Source organism: Myotis yumanensis, unplaced genomic scaffold, assembly GCF_028538775.1.
Source record: "Myotis yumanensis isolate MYYU_CA2020_CCGP unplaced genomic scaffold, mMyoYum1.0.hap1 SCAF_18, whole genome shotgun sequence".
In the NCBI taxonomy this organism is placed as follows: Eukaryota; Metazoa; Chordata; class Mammalia; order Chiroptera; family Vespertilionidae; genus Myotis; species Myotis yumanensis.
The window spans coordinates 17,282,118-17,301,990 of NW_027223769.1; the positions used below are offsets into that span (position 1 = coordinate 17,282,118).

The following is a 19,873-nucleotide window of genomic DNA, read 5'->3' on the forward strand; positions in this document are numbered from 1 at the left end:
GCTTTTAAGGGATTACCCAAGACCAACAGGCAGAGAATGGCACCCAGGAAGGATGAACTTACCTAGGAGAGCATCATCTTGCCTGACTCTTGCTAAAATGAAACTAAGAGTAGCTTCCAACGAGCTTCTCCCTTTCCAATGACATAGCCACTCCTAGAATCCTGCAGTATTCTCCAAGAAGGATGGATGCTGGGAGAAAAAAACCTAGGACCTATGGGGAAATCTGTAGCCGAAAGGAATTCTTTTGTAATGATGTGGCATGTTTGGCTAAATAATTCTCGGTGGGTTTAAGTCCATCAGCCAAGCATACTCCTTGACCATTTCCACCCCACCAGCAGACGTAGCTCAGGGAACCCCGAAGTGTCTCTCCACTCACCAGCACTGGCCGCATCTCACAGAAAACCAGGAGGGAAGCCAGCTCGATGTCTTCACTGTACCCGTTCTTCAGAGGAACAGATCTAAATCCTGCAGCAGGATGGAAAAACAAGGCAAAGGCAGGCAATTAATGTCCGACCTTGGCTTTCTTGGGGTACCCAGGGATCACGTGCCTGGTTCAAGGCACAGAGAGATCAGTGCCCCATTCTGGGGCTGACTTTCTGGAAGCCAGAGGTCCTGTCCTGATGGTTATGGAGAAGGGCTCCAGGATGCAGCCTTGACCGACAGGTCCGTTCAGAGAAGTGAAGTTTAAAAAAAACCTGCCAACTAGAAATGAAAATGATTCCCTCAGAAGAAATTAAAACCCACAGCACATTACACATTGAATTTAGAGTGACTGCAGCTGTGGTTCAATTCCTTAAGTACTCCAGAGGCCAAAGACTCAAAAGAATAATGAATCCTCACATCCATTTCCTCCACTTTAGCCCTTTACAAAGCACAGGAGGGGGAGTGTCTTTAAAGATTTCCAGTGGGAGGAAATCTTCCTGTCCCTTGGCAGTTCAGAGCCGTATTGATTATCCTCCGCTGAAAGCCTTTCCCTGTTTACACTTGGGACCCGAGTCTGACAATCAAATGTTTACTTAGAGGAGGTGGAGGTAGAGCTGAATTCCCCTGCCACCACCACACATTAAGTAATGTTTGAGGCAACACATGTCAAAGGTTGGTTGGTTTGCTTGTTTTAGTTAAATAGTATAAAAGAATACACCGTGAAAATGCAAGGCTCACTCCCACCCACTCCTAAGTCCTTATTCCACGAGGAGCCATTGTTAACAGTATCATCCCAACAGTCTCTGCATTTGTTTGAATTTCCTTTAAAATCACAAAGGATAGTACCCTGACCTAAGCAATTCTGAACCTTCCATTTTCCATTTAATCCTGTACCTTGGGGATTCACTGTATGGCTGTAGGTTGACTTGATAGCTTTTATTGTTAAATTAAAATTTTAAATTTAATGTACAGTATTATACTAGATACATTAGTGTCACGTGTACAATATAGTGATTCCACATTTTTATACCTTACAATGTGATCACTCCACTAATTCTAGTAATCTTATTACATATTGACTATTTGCCTTGCTTTTTTCAACCATCCCCTGCATCCTCTTGCCCTCTAGTAACTATTCCTTTGGTCTCTGTTTCTATGAGTAGTTTTTGTTTTGTTTGTGGGTGTTGGTGTTTTTTTTTTTAGATTCCACATAAAAGTGAAACCATATGGTACTTGTCTTACTCTGACTTATTTCACTTAGCATAATACCCTCAAAATCAACCCATATTGTCATAAATGACAAGATTTCACTCTTTTTGTTGCTGTGTAATATTCCATTGTGTATGTGTGTATAGGTGTGTGTGTGTGTGTGTGTGTGTGTGTGTGTGTGTATCTGCTTTATCCATTCATCTATTGATGGACACTTAGGTTGATTCCACATCTTGGCTTTTGTAAATATTGTAAATAATTGTGCAATGAATATAGGGGTGCATATATCTTTTCAAATTAGTGTTTTTGTTTCCTTCAGATAAATACTCAGAAGAATATTCATCCTGTTTTTCATATTGACTACACCAATTGCAGTTCCCCTCACGGTGCACAAGGGTTCCCTTTTCTCCAACACGCGTTATTTGTGACTTTTTGATAACAGCCATTCTGACTGGTGTGAAGTGATATTCATTGTGGTTTTGATTTGCATTTCCCTAATGATTAATGATGTTGAGCATCTTTTCATGTCTGTTGGCCACTGTATGTCTTCTTTGGGGAAATGTTTTTTCATGTCCTCTGCACATTTTTTTTATTAGATTGTTGTGGGGTTTTTTGTTTTGTTATTGAGTTGTATGAGTTTCTTATATCTTTTGGATATCAACCTCTTATCAGATATCATTTGTAAATATATTCTCCCATTGGTAGGTTGTTTTTTGTTTTTGTTTTGTTGATGATTTCCTTCACTGTGCAGAAGCTTTTTAGTTTGAGGAAGGCCCATTTGTTTATTTTTGCTTTTGTTTCCCTTGTTGAGGTTGAGGGGATGTATCCTTAAAGATATTACTCAGATTGGTGTCAAGCAGCTTATTACCTATCTTTTCTTCTAGAGGTTTATGATTTCAGGCCTTACATATAAGTCTTTCATCCATTTTGAATTTATTTTTGTATATGGTGTAAGAGTGGCCCTGTTTCTTTCTTTTGCAGATCAGGGGCATGATCTGTCCATTTTTTTCCAGCACCATTTGTTGAAGAGACTTGTCATTACTCCATTTTATATTCTAAACTTTGTTGTAGATTAGTTAACCATATAAATGAGGGTTTATTTCTGGGCTCTCTATTCTGTTCCATTGATCTATGTGTTTGTTTTTGTGTCAGTACCATACTGTTTTAATTATTATAGGTTTGTAATATAGTTTAAAATCAGGGCGCATGATACCTCCAACTTTGTTCTTTTTTCTCAAGATTGCTTTGGCTATCTGTGGTCTTTTGTGGTACCATATAAGATTTAGAACTAATTGTTCTCGTTCTGAGAAGGCATATTGCTATTTTGTTGTTGTTAATCCTTACCTGAGGATATTTTTTTCCATTGATTTTTAGAAAGTGGAAGGGAGGGAGAAAAAAAAGAGAGAGGGAGAAAAAGAGAGAGAGAGAGGGAGAAAGAGAGAGAGAGAGAGAGAGAGAGAGAGAGAGAGAGAGAAAGAGAGAGAGAGAGAGAGAGAGGGAGAGAAACATTGATATGAAAGAGACACATCAAATGGCTGCCTCCTGCACATGCCCTAACTGGGGCCAGGGATTGAACCTGGAACCCAGGTACATGCCCTTGACCGGGAATTGAACCCTTAAGTGTATGGGTTGACACTCTAACCCAGGTGTGGGGATCGTTTGGCCTGTGGGCCACATAAGGCTGGCAAAGTCATTTGGTCTGGCCCGCCAAGGCATTAGGGGTGAGTTAATTAAATGTTTGACCAAATATAGCAGGCTAATTTTTTTTTTTTTAAATTGATTGGGGTGATATTGGTCAACATGAACATATAGGTTTCAGGTGTGGGTTTTTACATTATACGATCTGTATGTTATATGCAGGCTAATTTTTAAGTGGATAATCTGTATGGCCCACAGGTGATGTTATAAACATCCAAATGGCCCTTGGCAGAGAAAAGGTTCCCCACCCTTGCAAGTGTAACCTCTGAGCCAAACCGGCCAGGGCGGCCATTGTTATTTTAGGAATTGCATTGGATCTGTAGATTGCTTTGGGTAGTATGGTCATTTTAATTATATTAATCCTTCTAATCCATGAGCATGGTATATCTTTCCACTTATTTAGGTCCTTTTAACTTTCTACAATGTTTTACAGCTTTTAGAGTACAGGTCTTTCACTTTCTTGGTTAAACTTATTCTTAGGTATTTTATTCTTTTTGATATAATTAGAAATGGTATTGCTTATTTAATTTCTCCTTCTGATTGTGTATTATTAGTTATAGAAATGTGACAGATTTCTGCATATTCTGTATCCTGCTACTGTGCTGAATTCCTTTATTATTTCTGTTAATTTTGGGTGGATTTTTTAGGGTTTTCTATATATAGTATTGTGTTGTCTATAAATAGTAAGTTTTATTTCTTTCCAATATGGGTGCCTTAATTTCTTTTTCTTGTCTGACTACTGTGGCTAAGACTTCCAATATTATTGTATAGTAGTGGTGAGAGTGGGCATCCTGGTCTCGTTCCTGACCTTAGAGGAAAAACTTTCATGTTTTTACCATTGAGTCTAATGTAAGTTGTGTGCTTGTTACATATATAACCTGATCAAGTTAAGCTCCATCTATACCCACTTTATTAAGAGGTTTTTTAAAATCATAAATGGATGTTGAATTCTATCAAATGTTTTTTCAGCATCTATTGATATCATCATGAATTTTATCCTTAGTTTTGCTGATGTGATGAATCACAGGACTAGTTTTCTGGATGTTGAACCACTCTTGCATCCCTGGTATGAATCCCACTTGATCACTGTGTAAATTCCTTTAAAGTACTGTTAAATTTGTTGTGTTTTGTTGTTGTTAATTTGGCATCTATGTTCATCAGAGATATTGGCCTGTAATTCTCTTTTTTAGTCTTTGTCTGATTTGGGTATAAGGGTTATGCTGGCGTGTAAATGAGTTTAGAAGTATTCCTTCCTCTTCACTTTTTTGGAAGTTTGAGAAGGATAGGTACTAATTCTTCTTTAAGTGTTTGATAGAATTCACTTGTGGAGTCATCTTATCCTGGGCTTTTGTTTGTTGGGAGTTTTCTTTATTAAATGTTTCAGTTTTATTGCTAGTAATTGATCTGTTCAGATTCTCTGTTTCTTCCTAGTTTGTCTTGGAAAGTTGTATTTCTAGAAATTTATCCATTTCTTCTAGACTAATTTGTTGGCATATAATTGTTCATAGTATTCTTTAATGATCCTTTGTATTTCTGTGGTGTTGATTGTAATCTCTCATTGTGTTCTCTCTCTTTTGCTTAATGAGTATTGCTAGAGGCTTGCCAACTTTATCCTTTCAAAAAACCATCCCTTAATTTCATGAATCTGCTGTTTTTCTATTTTCTATTTAATTTATTTCCACTTTGATCTTTATTATTTCCTTCCTTCTACTTACTTTGGGTTTTGTTTATTCCTCATTTTCTAGTTTCTTCAGGTGCAAATTAAGATTGTTTTTGTGGGATTTTTCCTCCGTCTGGAGGTAGGCCTGTATAGCTAGAAACTTTCCTGTAATAAGTGCTTTTGGTACATCCCATTAATTTTGTAAGGTTGTATATTCATTTTCATTTGTCTCAAAGTAGTGTTTGATTTCCATCTTGACTTCCTCTTTGACCCAGCTAGTTGTTTAGAAGCATGTGGTTTAATCTCCATGTATTTATGATTTTTCCAGTTTTCTTCCAGTAGTGGATTTCTAGTTTCATGCCATTGTAGTCAGAAAATATGCTTGATATAATTTCAATATTCTTTAATTAACTGAGACTTGTTTTGTGGCCTTGTATGTGATCTATCCTGGAAAATACTCCATTGGTAATCTACAATTTTGGGGTGAAATGCTCTTAAATGTCTATCAAAGCAAACTGGCCTAATGTGGAATTTATGGCCATTATTTCTATATTAAGTTTCTGTCTGAATGGCCTATCTACTGAGGTTAGTGTAATATTAAAGTCCCCAACCACTGAAGTATTTCTGTTCATTTCTGCCTTTATGTCCGTTAACATCTGCTTTATATACTTGGGTGCATAGGTATTTACAATTGTTATACCCTCTTCTTGGATTGACCCCTTTAAAATTAAGTAATGTCCTTCTCAGTTTCCTTTTACAGTCTTTGTTTTGAAGTTTATTTTGTCTGATGTGAGTATTGTGACCGCAGCTTTCTTTTTGTTTCTATTTGCATGGAATGTATTTTTCTATCCCTTCACCATCAGTCTGTATGTGTTTTTCAATCTAAGGTATCTTGCAAGCAGCATATAGACAGATCATGATTTCTTATCCATTCTGCCACCGTATGTCTTTCGATTGGAGCATTTAGTCCATTTACACATGGAGTAATCATTGATAAGTATGTGCCTATTGACATGTTTTTTTGGTTGTTTTGTTTTTTGCTGCTCCTTTCTTCTTCTCTTGATCTCTTTCCTTTTAATTTGTTGGTTTTCTTTTTGTATGTTTTCGGTTTATGGCTACCATGAGGTTCATATATGTCTATATATCTATATCTATCTATGTGTGTGTGTGTGTGTATCATTCTATTTTAAGCTGATAAGCATTTAAGTTCAATCATATTCTGAAAGCACTATATTTTTACTCTCCCCACTCTGTTTTTAAATGTCATGTTTTCTATCTTTTTGTTTAGTGTAGCCCCTGATTATTTAAAGTAATTATAGTTAATTTTGCTACTACTGTCTTTTAACCTTCATATTAGTTTCCTAAGTGGTTGATTCACTGTGATTATTGTATATTTTCCTTTACCAGTGAAAAATTTTTCTTTCCTGTATTTATTTCTGGTTGTAGCCTTTTCTTTTTTGCGTAAAGAAAAAAACCCTTTAACATCTCTTTTAAGGCCATTTTACTAGTTGGGAACTCCTTTAGTTTTTGTTTGGGAAACTGTCTCTTTTATTTCTCCTTCAACTCTGAATAACGTTGTTAGATATACTATACTAGGTTATAGATTCCTTTCTTTTTAAGTTTCTTTTATTTTTCAAGTACAGTTTATATTGAATACTATTCTATATTAATTGCAGATGTACAGCATAGTAGTTGGATACATTCCTTTCTTTCAGCACTTTAAATATCTCCTCCACTACCTTCTGACATGCAAAGTTGCTTGTGAGAAATCAGCTGATAACATTATGGGGTTTCCCTTATATGTGATTTGATGTTTCATTCCTGGTGCCTTTAAGAGTGTCTCTCATTCTTAACTTTTACCTTTTTTAATTACAGTATGTCTTGGTGTGGGTCTCTTTGGAACTTTCTTTGCTTCCTGGACCTGGATGTTTGTTTCCTTTGCTAAATTAAGATAGTTTTCAGACATTATTTCTTCAAATATTCTCTCTGCCCCTTTCTTCTCCCTCTGGACTTCCTATAATGCAAATGTTAAGATATTTGATATTATCTCAGAGATCTCTTATATTATCCTCATTAAATTTTTTTTTTCATTTTGCTTTTTTGATGGGATGATTTCTTCCATTCTGTCTTCCAGGTAGCTAATCCATTATTCTGTATTCTTCATCTCTGATTGCTTCTTTATTACATTTTCTCTCTCTTCGTTGAGGTGCTGAGTTCCTCTATTGCACGATCAGGTTCGTTGAGCTTTCTTATGACCATTTCTTCGAACTATTTATCAGGCAAATTACTTATATCCATTTCATTGGGGCTTTTTTCTGGAGATTTTTCTTATTCCTTCATTTGGGGCAAATTCATTTTGTTTGACTTACTGTGTTTGTTCCTATGAGCTGGGCAGAGTAACTATCCCTCCCAGTCTTGAAAGAGTGGTCTCTGTGTAGACTAGGGGGTGAATAGTTTCGGCAGTCCAGCTGTATTCAGAGCAGGCATGTGAGGTGCCTTGTGTGTCTCCTGGCCTGAGTAATAGGTTCCAAGTGGAGCCAGTCTGCTGTGTGTGCTGCTTTGCCCTTCTAATCTGGGCTCCCTGATGTAGATGGGACTGCTAGGTACATTCTTGGTGTGCCCTATTGCTTTAACTATCTGTGATCAGAACAGGGTCAGGGCCTGCCTGGAGCTGCTTTTCATGCTTGTCTTTTTTTTTAATTTTTTTATTAAGTTATTACATATGTGTCCTTATCCCAACATTGCCCCCTCTCATGCCCTCACCTCCCCACCCCTGTTGTCCATGTCCATTGGTTAGGCCTATATGCTTACATATAAGTCCTTGGTTCATGCTTGTGTCTTAATGCCCCACCAGTTCTGCCGTGTCTCTGGATGGGGCAGGTGTGTGTGTATGCACAGCTACACTTTGCTTGTTCTGCTCCCTCTCAAAGCAGCACAGCTCCTCTCTGCTCAGCTGCATCCTCCAACTCTGCACATGCAGCCCTGTGTGCATGCCCTACTGCTTTTTGTCCACCCTTAGAGCAGGGTCTGGGCGGGACTACTCTGCATGCTTGTTTCTCAATGACCTACTGACTCTGCTTTTTCTCCAGGTGGGGCAGACTTTCATGCATACACTCTGCCTGGGGCAGCCCTGTGTATGCAAAGTTTTGCCAGGTCGCTGTGGACAGGGGGAGTCCCTTGTGTGTGTGCAGCCCAGTGGGTGTAAGAAGCAGCACCCCACTGTACCCACTGGGTCAATTTCCTGGTGGTGGAGCCAACTTTGTATGCATACTATGGTGCCTTCCTCTTTCTGCTGGATCTAGCTCCAGGAGGGATAGCTGGGGCCTGCAGGTCAGCCAGAGAACCTGGGTGGAGCTCCCGCCCACTGTCCCTGTTCAGGGGACACATAAACAATGGCGCTCACTTGTTCCTCCGGTCCTGTGTTGTTTTCTTAGCTCCCAGAGAGCTGTCATGGTACCCCATTCTTCTCTATGTGGTCCGTTTCTCTTGCTTGTGTAGAAGCTGTTCAGTTGGTTCACTGTTGTCTCTCAAGAGGAACTATTCTAAACACAGATGTACATTTTGATGTGTTCTTGGAAAGAGGCAAGCTCAGCGTCCACCTACGCCACCATCCTGGGCCTGCCTCTCCGACTTGAAAGCTTTTTATTTGCATTTTATCTACTGATTCTCAGGACAAGCAATACTCAAATTGGAGCACTCCCACTATTTCATCATTCAGGTTTTGGTTTGTTTGATGATTATTCTTATTTCTCTTAGAGAACCTTTTACTTTTAGTTGGTTTATAACCTGTGAATATTATCTATTGAATCAACTGCTTAAGAGAGGAAATTGGCATGCTTACACAACCCTGTACACCTTTTCTCCCCCTAATCTGGTAAAACTGCTTTATTTCTACACTGGCATGGTGTATAATGTGTGTTCCATTTTATAACCATAATTCTCCCACAAAGGGAGGCTTGGTTATATTTTTCTGACATTTATACAGCACAGCTAAAAGAGAATATTATAAGGAACACTTGTATAACCATTACCTAGGTCTCATCATTAACCTTTTACTATACTTTATCACCTTTCTCCACCCACCAAACTATCATATGTGTGTGTGTATTTCAAAGTAAGATGAAGACATCTGTACAGTTCCCCCTGAATATGTCAGCATGCATCTCATTAACTGCTCAATATTTACTTACTGTGTTCTTTTTCTGGTATAAAATTGATACACACAATGAAATGCACAGGTTGTTTTTTTTAAAACAAAAACAAAAAAACCACGTTCAATTCTCACCACCCTTTTACTGAATTTTTCTGTTGATATCTTGGCTGGTAAATGTGTCTTCTTTGTTCTCTTCAATATGAACTCCTGGGACATATAATCCCTGAACTGTGCATGTTTGAATGCATCGGCCCTTTAATTTTATGCCTGAGTGACAGTGAGTGGGTTTAAGACTCCTGAGTCCTAGTCTTCTCCCTGGAGGATTTTGGGGACATTGTTCTCCTGGAACACTGCTGTCGAGAAGTTTTCTGACCTATTTACCCTTTACACAGGTGATGGGATTTGGTTGTTGCTTTGTTTGCTTGGTGATTTTTGCCTGGATCCCCACAGACTCCTTGCAGTCTAGCTTAGTGCTTCCCCAACTTTAACGAAGGTGTGAACCACGTGTGGGTCTTACGAAAATGCAGATCCTGAGTCAGGAGGGCTGGAGTAGGGCCTGAGATCCTGACTCTCCCGAGCTGCTCTGTGGACAGTGGGGAAGAAGGCAGTCTCTGCTCACAGACTGTTAGAATGTACTGGAATCTGCGTGCTCCATGGTGTCTGGGGAGGCTGCCAGGCAGCCCGTGCCCTCACAAACATGGTTCCAAGCAAAGCGGGGCTGCTGCTCTCAGCAAGTGCCTCCGGATTTGGAGAAGTGGGCTCTGTCCCCTCTGCCTCCAGCTCCGTGTACCTCCCCCTCGCTGCCCAGGTCTCGTGGTTACAAGCAGCCCTTCACGTATACTGGGAATTGGGACTGAAAGGTGTTTGCCAGTTTCACCAAAAACAGGGTTTGTTTCTAGTTGTGTCACAGAGGAAAGGGAACTAGAGACTTCTTTTCAAGTAAGAGCAGTATGTTGGCTTAGGGAGAGTAGAGGAGGCCTGGACAGCTGGGAGAACACAGGGTTTGAGGTCAGACATTCCTAGGTTTTGATCCAGCTGTGGTCTTATAGGTGAGTGACCTTGAGCAAGTTCATTAACATCTCTAGGCCCCAAAGTGTTCCTATTTAAAAAGCGGAGGTGATAAAACCTCTCTCACTGGGTTGCTATGAGGATTAAAGGGGAAAGAGTTTAAGGCACCTCACACAATAAATGATGTTTTCCTTCCTGCCCGAGCTCCAGCTGGCTTAAAAGCTTAAGCACATCCCTAATGACAATGGGCAAAGTTTATTTTTGAGTTCAGAAGGCCCCCAATGCCTTCTGCACAAAGGGGTTGTTCACTGTATTTCATTTTCTCCATGAATATGGATGTGCCAGGCATTCTCAGAAGCTGGAGAGTCACAGTTTCCATCCTCCTTGAAGTTGTATTCTTTGTTTTTTAAATCTCCAAGCTAAGCCATAGCATTTTCTAGATGACTCGACACTGTGGTGGCAGGTAAGAAGGGTTCATCAGCTCTGACCTCCCCAAGGCACTGGGAGGGGCTGTCCTGTCCCTTAGCCTTCCTGGGGACATGAGTAACAGCAGGGGGAGTCCACATGCAGGGTGGACATTTACCATAAAAAGGAATTGGTGCTAAGCCTTATTTATTTTAAAAGCGGCAGATTACGAAGTTAAGAACTGTACCTAAATTGCTGGGTTTAATGTAGTGGGCAAGTTAACCAAGAGGGGTTGCGCAACATCAGGCCTCTGGGACTTAGCATCTGTTATCCTTATTAGAGTAAATTAAGAAGCAGGATATTTCTAAAGTACTAAAAAGCAGGCAGTTTAAACATTTCTCGGATTCTTGTTTAATCTACTCATTTGCTTAGGAATTTGTTTCCTTGACGATAATAAGATGGGCAGCCTCAGTCTAGCTCTGTTTTCTCGGGTGCCATTCTGGGATCCATCTGAGGAGCTGGCTAAACACGTAGATTTCAAGGGCCCAACCTGGACCAGCTGAATCCACACCTAGGAATGGGCTCAGGGACCTGCATGTTCTAACCAGAGTCCCCAGTGATGATCAGACTTATCATCTAAAAAATGTAGGGAATATCCAATATGTTCTAAGTTTAAGGCAGGGGGCTGGGGGAAGGAAGACCCCCCCAGGAAACAGGACCAAAAGTTTCCAAAAAACATCGAGAAAAGAATGCTTAGAAAACAGGGAAACAGTGACCTCATGAGGAATCCAGAAGGATCTATATGATCTAATGTCTCAAATAGTAAGAAAGGGGAAGAAGGGAATTCAACATCAAGGGAGGGTCTGTTTAGCAACATTCCACATAAAATCCGGCAGGAAAGTGAATTAGAGAAACTATACAGGAAGCGGCACCACGCTCATCTGCCCCAAATCTCCTCCTGCCTGGGGGAGTCTGTCTGGCCTGGAGCTGTGGGACTCAGTCTCCTGATTCCCAGCAGCTGGTCACATGACCCAGCTTGGTCCCAGGCAAATATAAAATACCCCTTCTCAAAGTATAAGGGGTTTTGTGTTTTGTTCAGCATGGAAGAAAGTTACAATTGGAAAAAAAAAAAATCAACCATCCCATGGAAGAGGCAAGGAGAGCCTTGAAACTTTAGCAGTTTGCCCAGCTGACTTGGCAGAGGCAGACCTATGACCTACGACGGTAATTCACTCCACTGCTGAGGCCTGCTCCTTCCCGGCCAGGGAGCGGGTGGGAAGCCCAACCAGACGCTAGCCCCTGGCTGAGGACAGGCATTAGCTTCCAACCTTCCCAAATGAAATCAAACCACAGTGCCAGGTGGAAAATCAACTCGCAGTCCAACTTCGTCACCTTCCCCGTGCCCGTGCTGGATGAGGGCCTGGGCGTGTGCCAGCCCACGGGAACTACTATGAGATCAGCTGCCTGAGCCCCCTAATCGGTTTTGCAGCGACTTCAGAAAAACCAGGAAAAATGCGTTTTCATTCTTTTTAATCCAGCAGCACAGACCACAGGACAATGCTAGCCCAAACCGAACCCCTTAATGAGAAGCCGCTTACCTGACTTGATTCCTTTAATGGGGTAAGTAGCATGCGCGAGAAAGTTGGGGTCGCTGAACATATCTTCCTCGTACACCACAAAGCGCAGAAACGCCAGGTTTGGGTCATAGATTTCAAATGTCACCTTCTCCTGCGTTGAAGCCCAAACAGGGCTTAGGCCATTGTCATCTGGAAGGTGATCAAAGCTTATTAAAGACGCCATTTGGGAAACTAGCTTTACATTCATCAGCTGGGCTTTGAATCTCCTTAGCAACTGTGTAAATATGCAGCTAAGAAAATAGGAATAATCTTTTTTCCAGTAGCAATTGTGGTAAAGCGGTTGTCACAGGCCTGAGTAAGGTGGGGGGAGACCCCTTTATACAGCTCCCATCTCAACTCCCCAGGATGCGGAAGGGAACGGAGGCCGCAGCAGAGAAGGAACAGGTGGGCACGGAAGAGCTGAGAGGGAGAGGGGGTGGGTCAGGCTGACTGAAGACGTAGAGCCAGCGTGGGTCTGTGGTTGTCGGGAGAGAACCTGCCACCCTCCACAAACGCCAGTTTCACCGGTTCGCGTGTGAGTTGCCACTGAGCCACCTTTCACCAGGAGCAGTGACCCCAGGCCCAGTTTACGGTGTCTTCCTGGCTTAAAGTGGAAGCACAAGCATTTCCTAGGCCTCCCTGCCCTCTGTGGGTCAGGTATCACATCCTCTGTGTCTCTGCTCCTGTCCTGGGCTAAGGAGATGAAGCGGGTGGGGCTGTGGCACCGAGCAAGGGCCCTGCCGCCTGAGTTACGGGCAGAGCATCGCAGCACGGGGCACAATCCGACTATTTAATCACGTGGTCCTCTGTTTCCCCTCCCTAAGCTGAACCACAGTGAGCAAAAGGGACGAAGGAGAAGACACGGCCAAGCAAAGTGCCTTACAAACCCCCCAACATGTGACTCAACTCGCTTAAAGTTTAAGAGAAGGATGTACCCAGGCGACTTACTCACAACCGTTGTCTTAAACTTGTTGTTGTCATATTCGGCTCCACATATTTCCACCTCCACAAAGGGACATGCAATACTTCGTCCGAGCTTGGGGAGATGGCGAGCCCCGAGAACCTAGGATACCACAGGTGAGTACGGGAATTCTCCCAGACCCGTCCTGGGAAGAGCTAACAAGGCTGCGTGGGTGGGCTGGCAGGGAGCTCGAGTGGGTTCTAGCGTCAGACCACATGAGTTCAAACCAGCCTCCATTTCTTCACTGGAGAAGTCCTGACAACCTTGTCAAGTGGATCCCACCACTGTTTCCTTCTCGTGGATGAGAAGATGGGGGTGGATTCCTACAGCTGTTAGGACAGGGGTGGGGAACCTTTTCTCTGCCAAGGCCCATTTGGATACTTATAACATCATTCGAGGGCCTTACAAAATTATCAACTTAAAAATTAGCCTGCTATATTTGATCAAACATTTCATTAACTACCCCCTAATGCCTTGGCAGGGCCAGACGTTCCCCGCCCCTGTGTTAAGGTGAGCTGGGAGCAGAACGCCCAGGCCATCGGAATCAATAGGAGGACCTCACCCAGGGGTCCTCAAACTACGGCCTGCGGGCCACATGCAAATACAAATATTGTATTTGTTTCTGTTTTGTTTTTTTTAAAACTATAGTCCGGCCCTCCAACGGTCTGAGGGACAGTGAACTGGCCCCCTGTTTAAAAAGTTTGAGGACCCCTGACCTCACCTGAGCACAGAACACATCCACCCGTGCCCAGGTGCGCACCCACAGAGAGAGCGCGTCGAATCACTTGATTCCCAGCTCCCAGGAAAGGATGGGGGAGTGTGTGTGGTTTTCTTTTAAAGACCTTTGGTTGCAAAAGCTTCATTTTTTCCTCTCCTTAATCTTATGAGAAATGCAACTTTTTTTCTACCTTGTATAGTTTCCAAAGGAGGGGAAAACAAAAATTCTCACAGAGAGACAACACATTCTCTGAAAGTTGAATCTCTTGAATTTTAAAAAGCTTTCACCCTTAAATATGGCCATTGTGGGGACAAACACTCCCCTCCGTAAAGACCAAAGGTCCGTTTTCCCACATGCTCTCTTTCCTGGCCAGAATCTGTCCTCGCTGGGACCCAAGAGATACCCTCCTGAACCCTGCAAGAGCTGGATTCATACCTAGCCCTGCAGGTGACATGGGTAAGGTGTCCAAGATGGATTTGAGAGGGTCTCCCTTCCTCCCCGGGGGTGCACTGTAATTTAGATCCTCAAACCATGTCTGGGTAGTGATGGTTTAAACCAAATGACAGGCGTCGCTAGGCCCTGGTTCCCTGGGCGAGGAAGGAGAGTGTGGCCTTACCTTCACCGTCAAGGTCATCAGAATCTTCCTCTGGGACTCGGGCGGCATGGGGTCGTACTTCTCCGTCCTCATGCTCTCGGGTTGCAGGACGTAGCCGGTCCTCCCGTTGAGTGAAAACAAGGCCTGGTTCATCTGCATGTATTTGTCTGCGAAGGAAAGGGCACTGCTGATGGAAGTTGGGCAGGAAAAGGCTGGCCTCGGACGTGCCAGGTGGGGAATGATTTGCTCATTTTAAGCCGGTTGTTTAGATATCTAAACTCAAAATATGGATTTTTTAAAAAATCCATTGAAAACCCATATTACTGGGAGAAAAATGAGCTTTTTACAAAAAAATTCTCAGACTGGGAAACACCTTTCCAAGTATGAAACATTAAAAAAAAAGAAACTACTCAAAGCTAAATATGTCTACGTAGGAAAAAAAATTCCACAAAAGTTAAGATGTGCTGTGGTAAGAAAAATCCTAACTCAAATGACAAGTAAATATAGGGTGTCCCCCCAATATGTATACACACTTTGAATAATTATTCATTCCAATGGGTTAAATCTGAAAAGAAAGAAACAAACATCAATTGAGCTATCAGAAAAAAAGTGTGTACATTTTTTTTGGGACACCCTGTCCATATAAAGTTAACCTACTAAGAGCTCTGATACATGTGAGCGATAAATACCTACACCCCATTAGAACAGCTGGGTCAGAAGCGTGAACATTTTGTAGAAGCGAAAAAGCCAGTGCTTCCTAAATACATGAGAAACTGGCTCCTGTGACTCATAAGAGCAGAACCAATAAGGGAAGCTTCGATGACAGGTGACGGCAGTTTTCATCTATCACTCAGGTGGGCAAAGATTGGAAAGTGGAGTCGTGCCAGAGGATGTATTCAAATGTGTTACCAGTTGGAAATCGCACGCACCATCTCTAGGGAGGCGTGTGGCCGAGTGTCTCAGCTCAGGCGCCACTGGATACAGGTGTTCAGTGGTTGTCCTCAGGGCCAAGTTGATCAAAATGCTAGTGATGTTTGACGCTCCCTGCCTATCTGAGAACTGTCTGGCAGATGCAGTGTCGCATCTGTGACTCGATGCTCACAGAAGGTTACAGAAGGCAGTGCCATCTGGAATAGCAAAGGATGGGGAGTACCCTAAATGTGCCTCAGCAGGGGCGGCTGAATAAATGATGGTTCTAGTCAGTGGAATCCTACACAGGCATAAAAGCAATAGAGAGGACACTACTGACGAACAGATCCCCAAAAGAGGCTTAACCAACACCTAAAGTGCAGAACACTGTAATTTATGTTACCATTTGTGAAAAGGAGTTGTGCGTGCTGGTTTTTCCCAGCATGCAGTCCTCAGAGATGCACCAGGAAGAGAGGAAAGCGCTGAAAAAAGTCACTGAACACCTTGGTCCACTGTGCCTGAAGCTGATGCAACCCCTGAGCTTTTTAATTACATGAGCTAATGCATTTCCTTTCTCTCTCAATCCAGACTAACTCAGTGTTGCCACTTGCAGTATGGAACCTGCCAAATACAAGTGCCTAGTGTCAGGCGTGCTCATCAGTTCCCTCAATCACTCTATTCAACTGATGGACCTCACCCTAACCCTCGCATGCTGGTTGAACCCGTTCCTCAGACAGATCACATGTTCTGGACACCACATCCCACCAGTGGCCCCAGCGGACTGCCTGGACTGACACCACCATCGCCTTAGATTTAGGGGCCACAAGGAGCCCCCCTTTACCTCCAGTCTGGAAGTTGAGTGCCACCATTTGGGAGCCGCACAGCCAGAGGCGGAAGGGGTCGTAGTTGGAGGAGTCCACCCTCTGTCCCTTCGGGTAAACACGGGTCAGGCCCTTCTGATTGTACTTCAGGAGCTCGATGGGTTTCTGTCTGACGACGCTGTCGGCCTTCGTCTCCACAAAGGAACGGATCTCTCGGAAGTCGGGATTCTCTGCAGACAGCGACAGAGGCACCGTTTATTTTGTGTCTCCTGCCTTTCCTTCATGCAGAGGCTTCTAAAATGAAACCAGGAATCTCTGGGACAGGACGCGCACGTGGTTCTGATGATATTGCCCTAATTGGGACTGCCATGGGCTCCTGTGCTTCTGGGAGCCTAGCTATTAAAGGTGCCAAGTGTTCCCCCAACCTTTTCATCTAGGTTGTTTTCTTTTTAAAATTACCAGCAGCCTTGCACAAGAAAACACAAAAATGGTACAATTATAGAAAGGGGGAATGGCCTCAGGGATCAGCACGTAGCAGGAGAGCATAGGAGTGGCTTCCTCATCAAAGGTGATGTAGATACAGGTGAGTAAACCAAGCCGCTTGGTGGGAGAATGGAGTGCCCACAGGAAGAGCTGTGAAAGAGGAGGGGGCAATGAATGGGCGGAGAGGGACGGGAACATGCAAACAATTCTTTGTTGGATGAAGCTTTGCTACTTCATATCCAGCTGTGGTGGGACAGCCCATAAACCTGCGGAGTGGAGGTGCCTCCCAGTGACCATTAACTCAGGGGTTTAGTACTGTTTCTCTGGTCGCTGGTCCTGGAATCACAAGTTCTTGAGATCAAAGATAGGATCCCCTCAAAGAAAGGGGGGAAGAGAATGTGAATGGTTCATTCTAAGATCAAAGAACTGGCTACTTTAGAGAATTTGGTAGAAGAGCCATTTTTGAATCCTGTACTGTATACTAGCCCCCAAAGATCCGGATCCCTGGAACCTGTGAATATGCAGCCTTTTATGGCAAAAGGGACTTTGCAGATATAATTAAATTATATATCTGCGCCCTCAATGTAACCCAGGGTCCTTGTAATAGGGACATATTTTTACTACATAGAAGAGAAGGCCATGTGACTGAGAGGCAGATTGGAGTGATGCAGCCACTAGCTAAGGAATGCTGGCAGCCACCAGAAGCTGGAAGAGACACGGAACATATTCTCCCCCGGAGGGAGTGGCTGAAATCTGCCCACACCTTGATTTCAGCCTAGAGATAGTGACTTCAGACTTCTGGCTTCCAGGAGGCCAGAGAGTATAAATATATGTTGTTTTCAGCCACCAAATTTGTAGTTAACAATAGAAAACTAACAACCTTCCCTCTGAGAGGGTTTTCCTCCTCAAGCTATCAGAAGGGCCTGTCACGAGCACCGTGGTCCTAAGGACTAATTCAGGGGACGCGCCACCGAGAGCAGTTCAGAACGAGCAGGAACCACACTCACTGTGCCCTCTAACAACGCCAGACTCAAAGAGGAAACGCGTTTTCACCGTGTCCGGAGGCAGTCAGGGGAGACAGTACCTAAATTGTCTTTGGTCTTGCTGGTTGGTTTGCAGTAGACGACCAGGTCCGAGAGCTCGATGGCGATCGACTGGTTCTTCTCCCAGTATTTCATGTTGTTCTCCTGTTGGGGGCCAACTGTCTTTAGTGTCAGACCTCAAGCCAGCACCCGCGAAATCCCATCGCCCCAGCTCACCTGGCATGCCTTCCTCTCCTCTGCTTCCCCTCTCGCTCCTCTGGGCCCTCCTGCATGCTCAGATCTTTGACACGGTTGAATGTTTTCCTTGCCCCTGCCCCTCCTCTCTTTCCTTCCTCTTCCTGCCGAAATTCTTGACCAAGTTGTTTCCACCCAGGATTGGTGTCTATCACCACACCACTCTCCTTAACCCTCTGCTCTCGGCGTCCTGGCCTGTCCCTTCCCCTAAAACCACTGTTACAGCTCGTCCAATTCTAGTTCTCCAAGCCCATGACCTCATGTCCTCCTGGGCTCTGCAGACCACAGCATCCTTCTTATAACTTGCTGAACCCTGCACCCCTCTCCTCTGAGGTTGAGGCAGTGTGCACAGCCTCCTCTTGCCTCTGATTTCTCAAATGCCCCAGAGGTCACATCCCAGGTCCCCTGAATCACAGCAGTGACCTCCCGGCTCCTCACCCTGCAGCTCCCGTCCTCCCTCCTTTGCGTTTCATCAGCTCCCTCCTCCTGGACCCTACCCAGATCATTCCTTCTCCAGGAAGCCTTCCTGGATTACTCCAGCCAGGACTGGAAAAGGATATTGCCCTCCTCAAGTCTCCCAGAGTGCTCACCATTTCACCCACACTTGGCCTTGCTCAGCCTTAAACACTGTCCCTTGTCCGACTGTCCGGCATTGATGCCATTCGTCACTATTGCACAGACCCTGTTTCCCCACTGAGACATGTCCCTTGGGAGCAGCGCCCTGTGGGGAACAAGTGTTCAGGTGGCAGGTAGTGAGGGGGGCTACACAACACAGTGGTAATGACAGTGGAAACAAATCAGAGACATGGGTTTGAAAGCGGCCCCTGCTATTTATTAGCTGGGTCAACAGGGCCAGTCACAGACTCTCTCTGCACCTCAGTTTCCTCAACTGTAAAATAAGGCTAAGATGAGTACTCTACTCTTAGAGAGTTAGACAAGGAGGACTTGGCACTCCTCCAGGCTTGTAGGGCCACTCAGAAATGTCCCCCAGGCAAAGGACAGAAAAAATCCACTCTTTACACAAGCGGGTGTGGGACCCGATTTCTTCAACCCACCCACATAAATCCTGGGGCCAAAGTGGACCTTGGCAATGACCGGCAAACAAGCCTTTTATATGAGCCCCAGCAGTGACCACCTCACCAGGGCAGATTAGAACGTGACTGTAAGCCTCCAAAATTTGTTCTAGCTCACCTATGCATGCCTAACTTTCACCAGCCCTTTCCACACTTTCTGAATGCAAGCCATAATGGTAGGGCTGTTGTAGGTGGGATAGGCCAGAATCGGTGGCAAAGATGCCAGCCACATAGTTGATAGCAAAATGCCATGAGGAAAACAGAAGACTTACTTGTCTTCGGACTTCAGGTGTTTTCTCCTGAACCTTGTATCAACGTGGCTTTGTATTCTGGGTGGTTTCACCATGGGGTTGTTTGGAGACAGAAAACCCCAGCAACAACACAGTTCACCTCTAATGACAACGGAATTGCTTTAAATGTGTGTGTGGGAGGGTCATACCTCTGGTGAATTATAGAACTTTGGCCTCACAAAGCACAGAGCAATGACAAGCTATGGGCTTCACGTTTTCCAACCTTAGCCGAAGACATATTAGTTTAAGATGAAATACCAGTTGCTTCCTCAAAATCTTATAACAATTATTCTAAAAAAAATGGCAGAATTTGCCCACCAGGCCATCTCAGAATAATATGAAGTCACAACACAGTGCATGGGCCAGGCTCTGGAAACTCACTAACCAGATGGACCTTAGTGACTGGTCTTGTGCCATGGACTGAAGGAGCCCGGGGACTGTGTGAAATTACAGGTCCCTGAGCATGTTCTTATGGGCAGGCACAACGGGGAAGCCTCGGTGAGGAGCTCCCAGCAGTGAGCTGAGAGCTCACCTCGCCTTGGTCTCCCAAAGGCAGGATGGGGCCTCCTTCCTG

At 43.9% G+C, this 19,873-nt stretch overlaps 1 protein-coding gene across 1 annotated transcript in view; it reads right to left on the reverse strand.

Annotated features, from left to right (window-relative positions):
* PLCG2 (phospholipase C gamma 2) overlaps nucleotides 1-19,873 on the reverse strand; it is a 140,207-nt gene that overhangs the window by 13,720 nt on the left and 106,614 nt on the right. The window contains exons 26-31 of the mRNA XM_070398957.1: nucleotides 17,744-17,846; nucleotides 16,197-16,406; nucleotides 14,468-14,613; nucleotides 13,121-13,235; nucleotides 12,155-12,322; nucleotides 377-465 (exon numbers count right to left, since the gene is read on the reverse strand). Of these exons, the coding sequence (XP_070255058.1) occupies nucleotides 377-465; nucleotides 12,155-12,322; nucleotides 13,121-13,235; nucleotides 14,468-14,613; nucleotides 16,197-16,406; nucleotides 17,744-17,846 (831 nt within the window). The remainder of the gene's footprint in view (nucleotides 1-376; nucleotides 466-12,154; nucleotides 12,323-13,120; nucleotides 13,236-14,467; nucleotides 14,614-16,196; nucleotides 16,407-17,743; nucleotides 17,847-19,873) is intronic.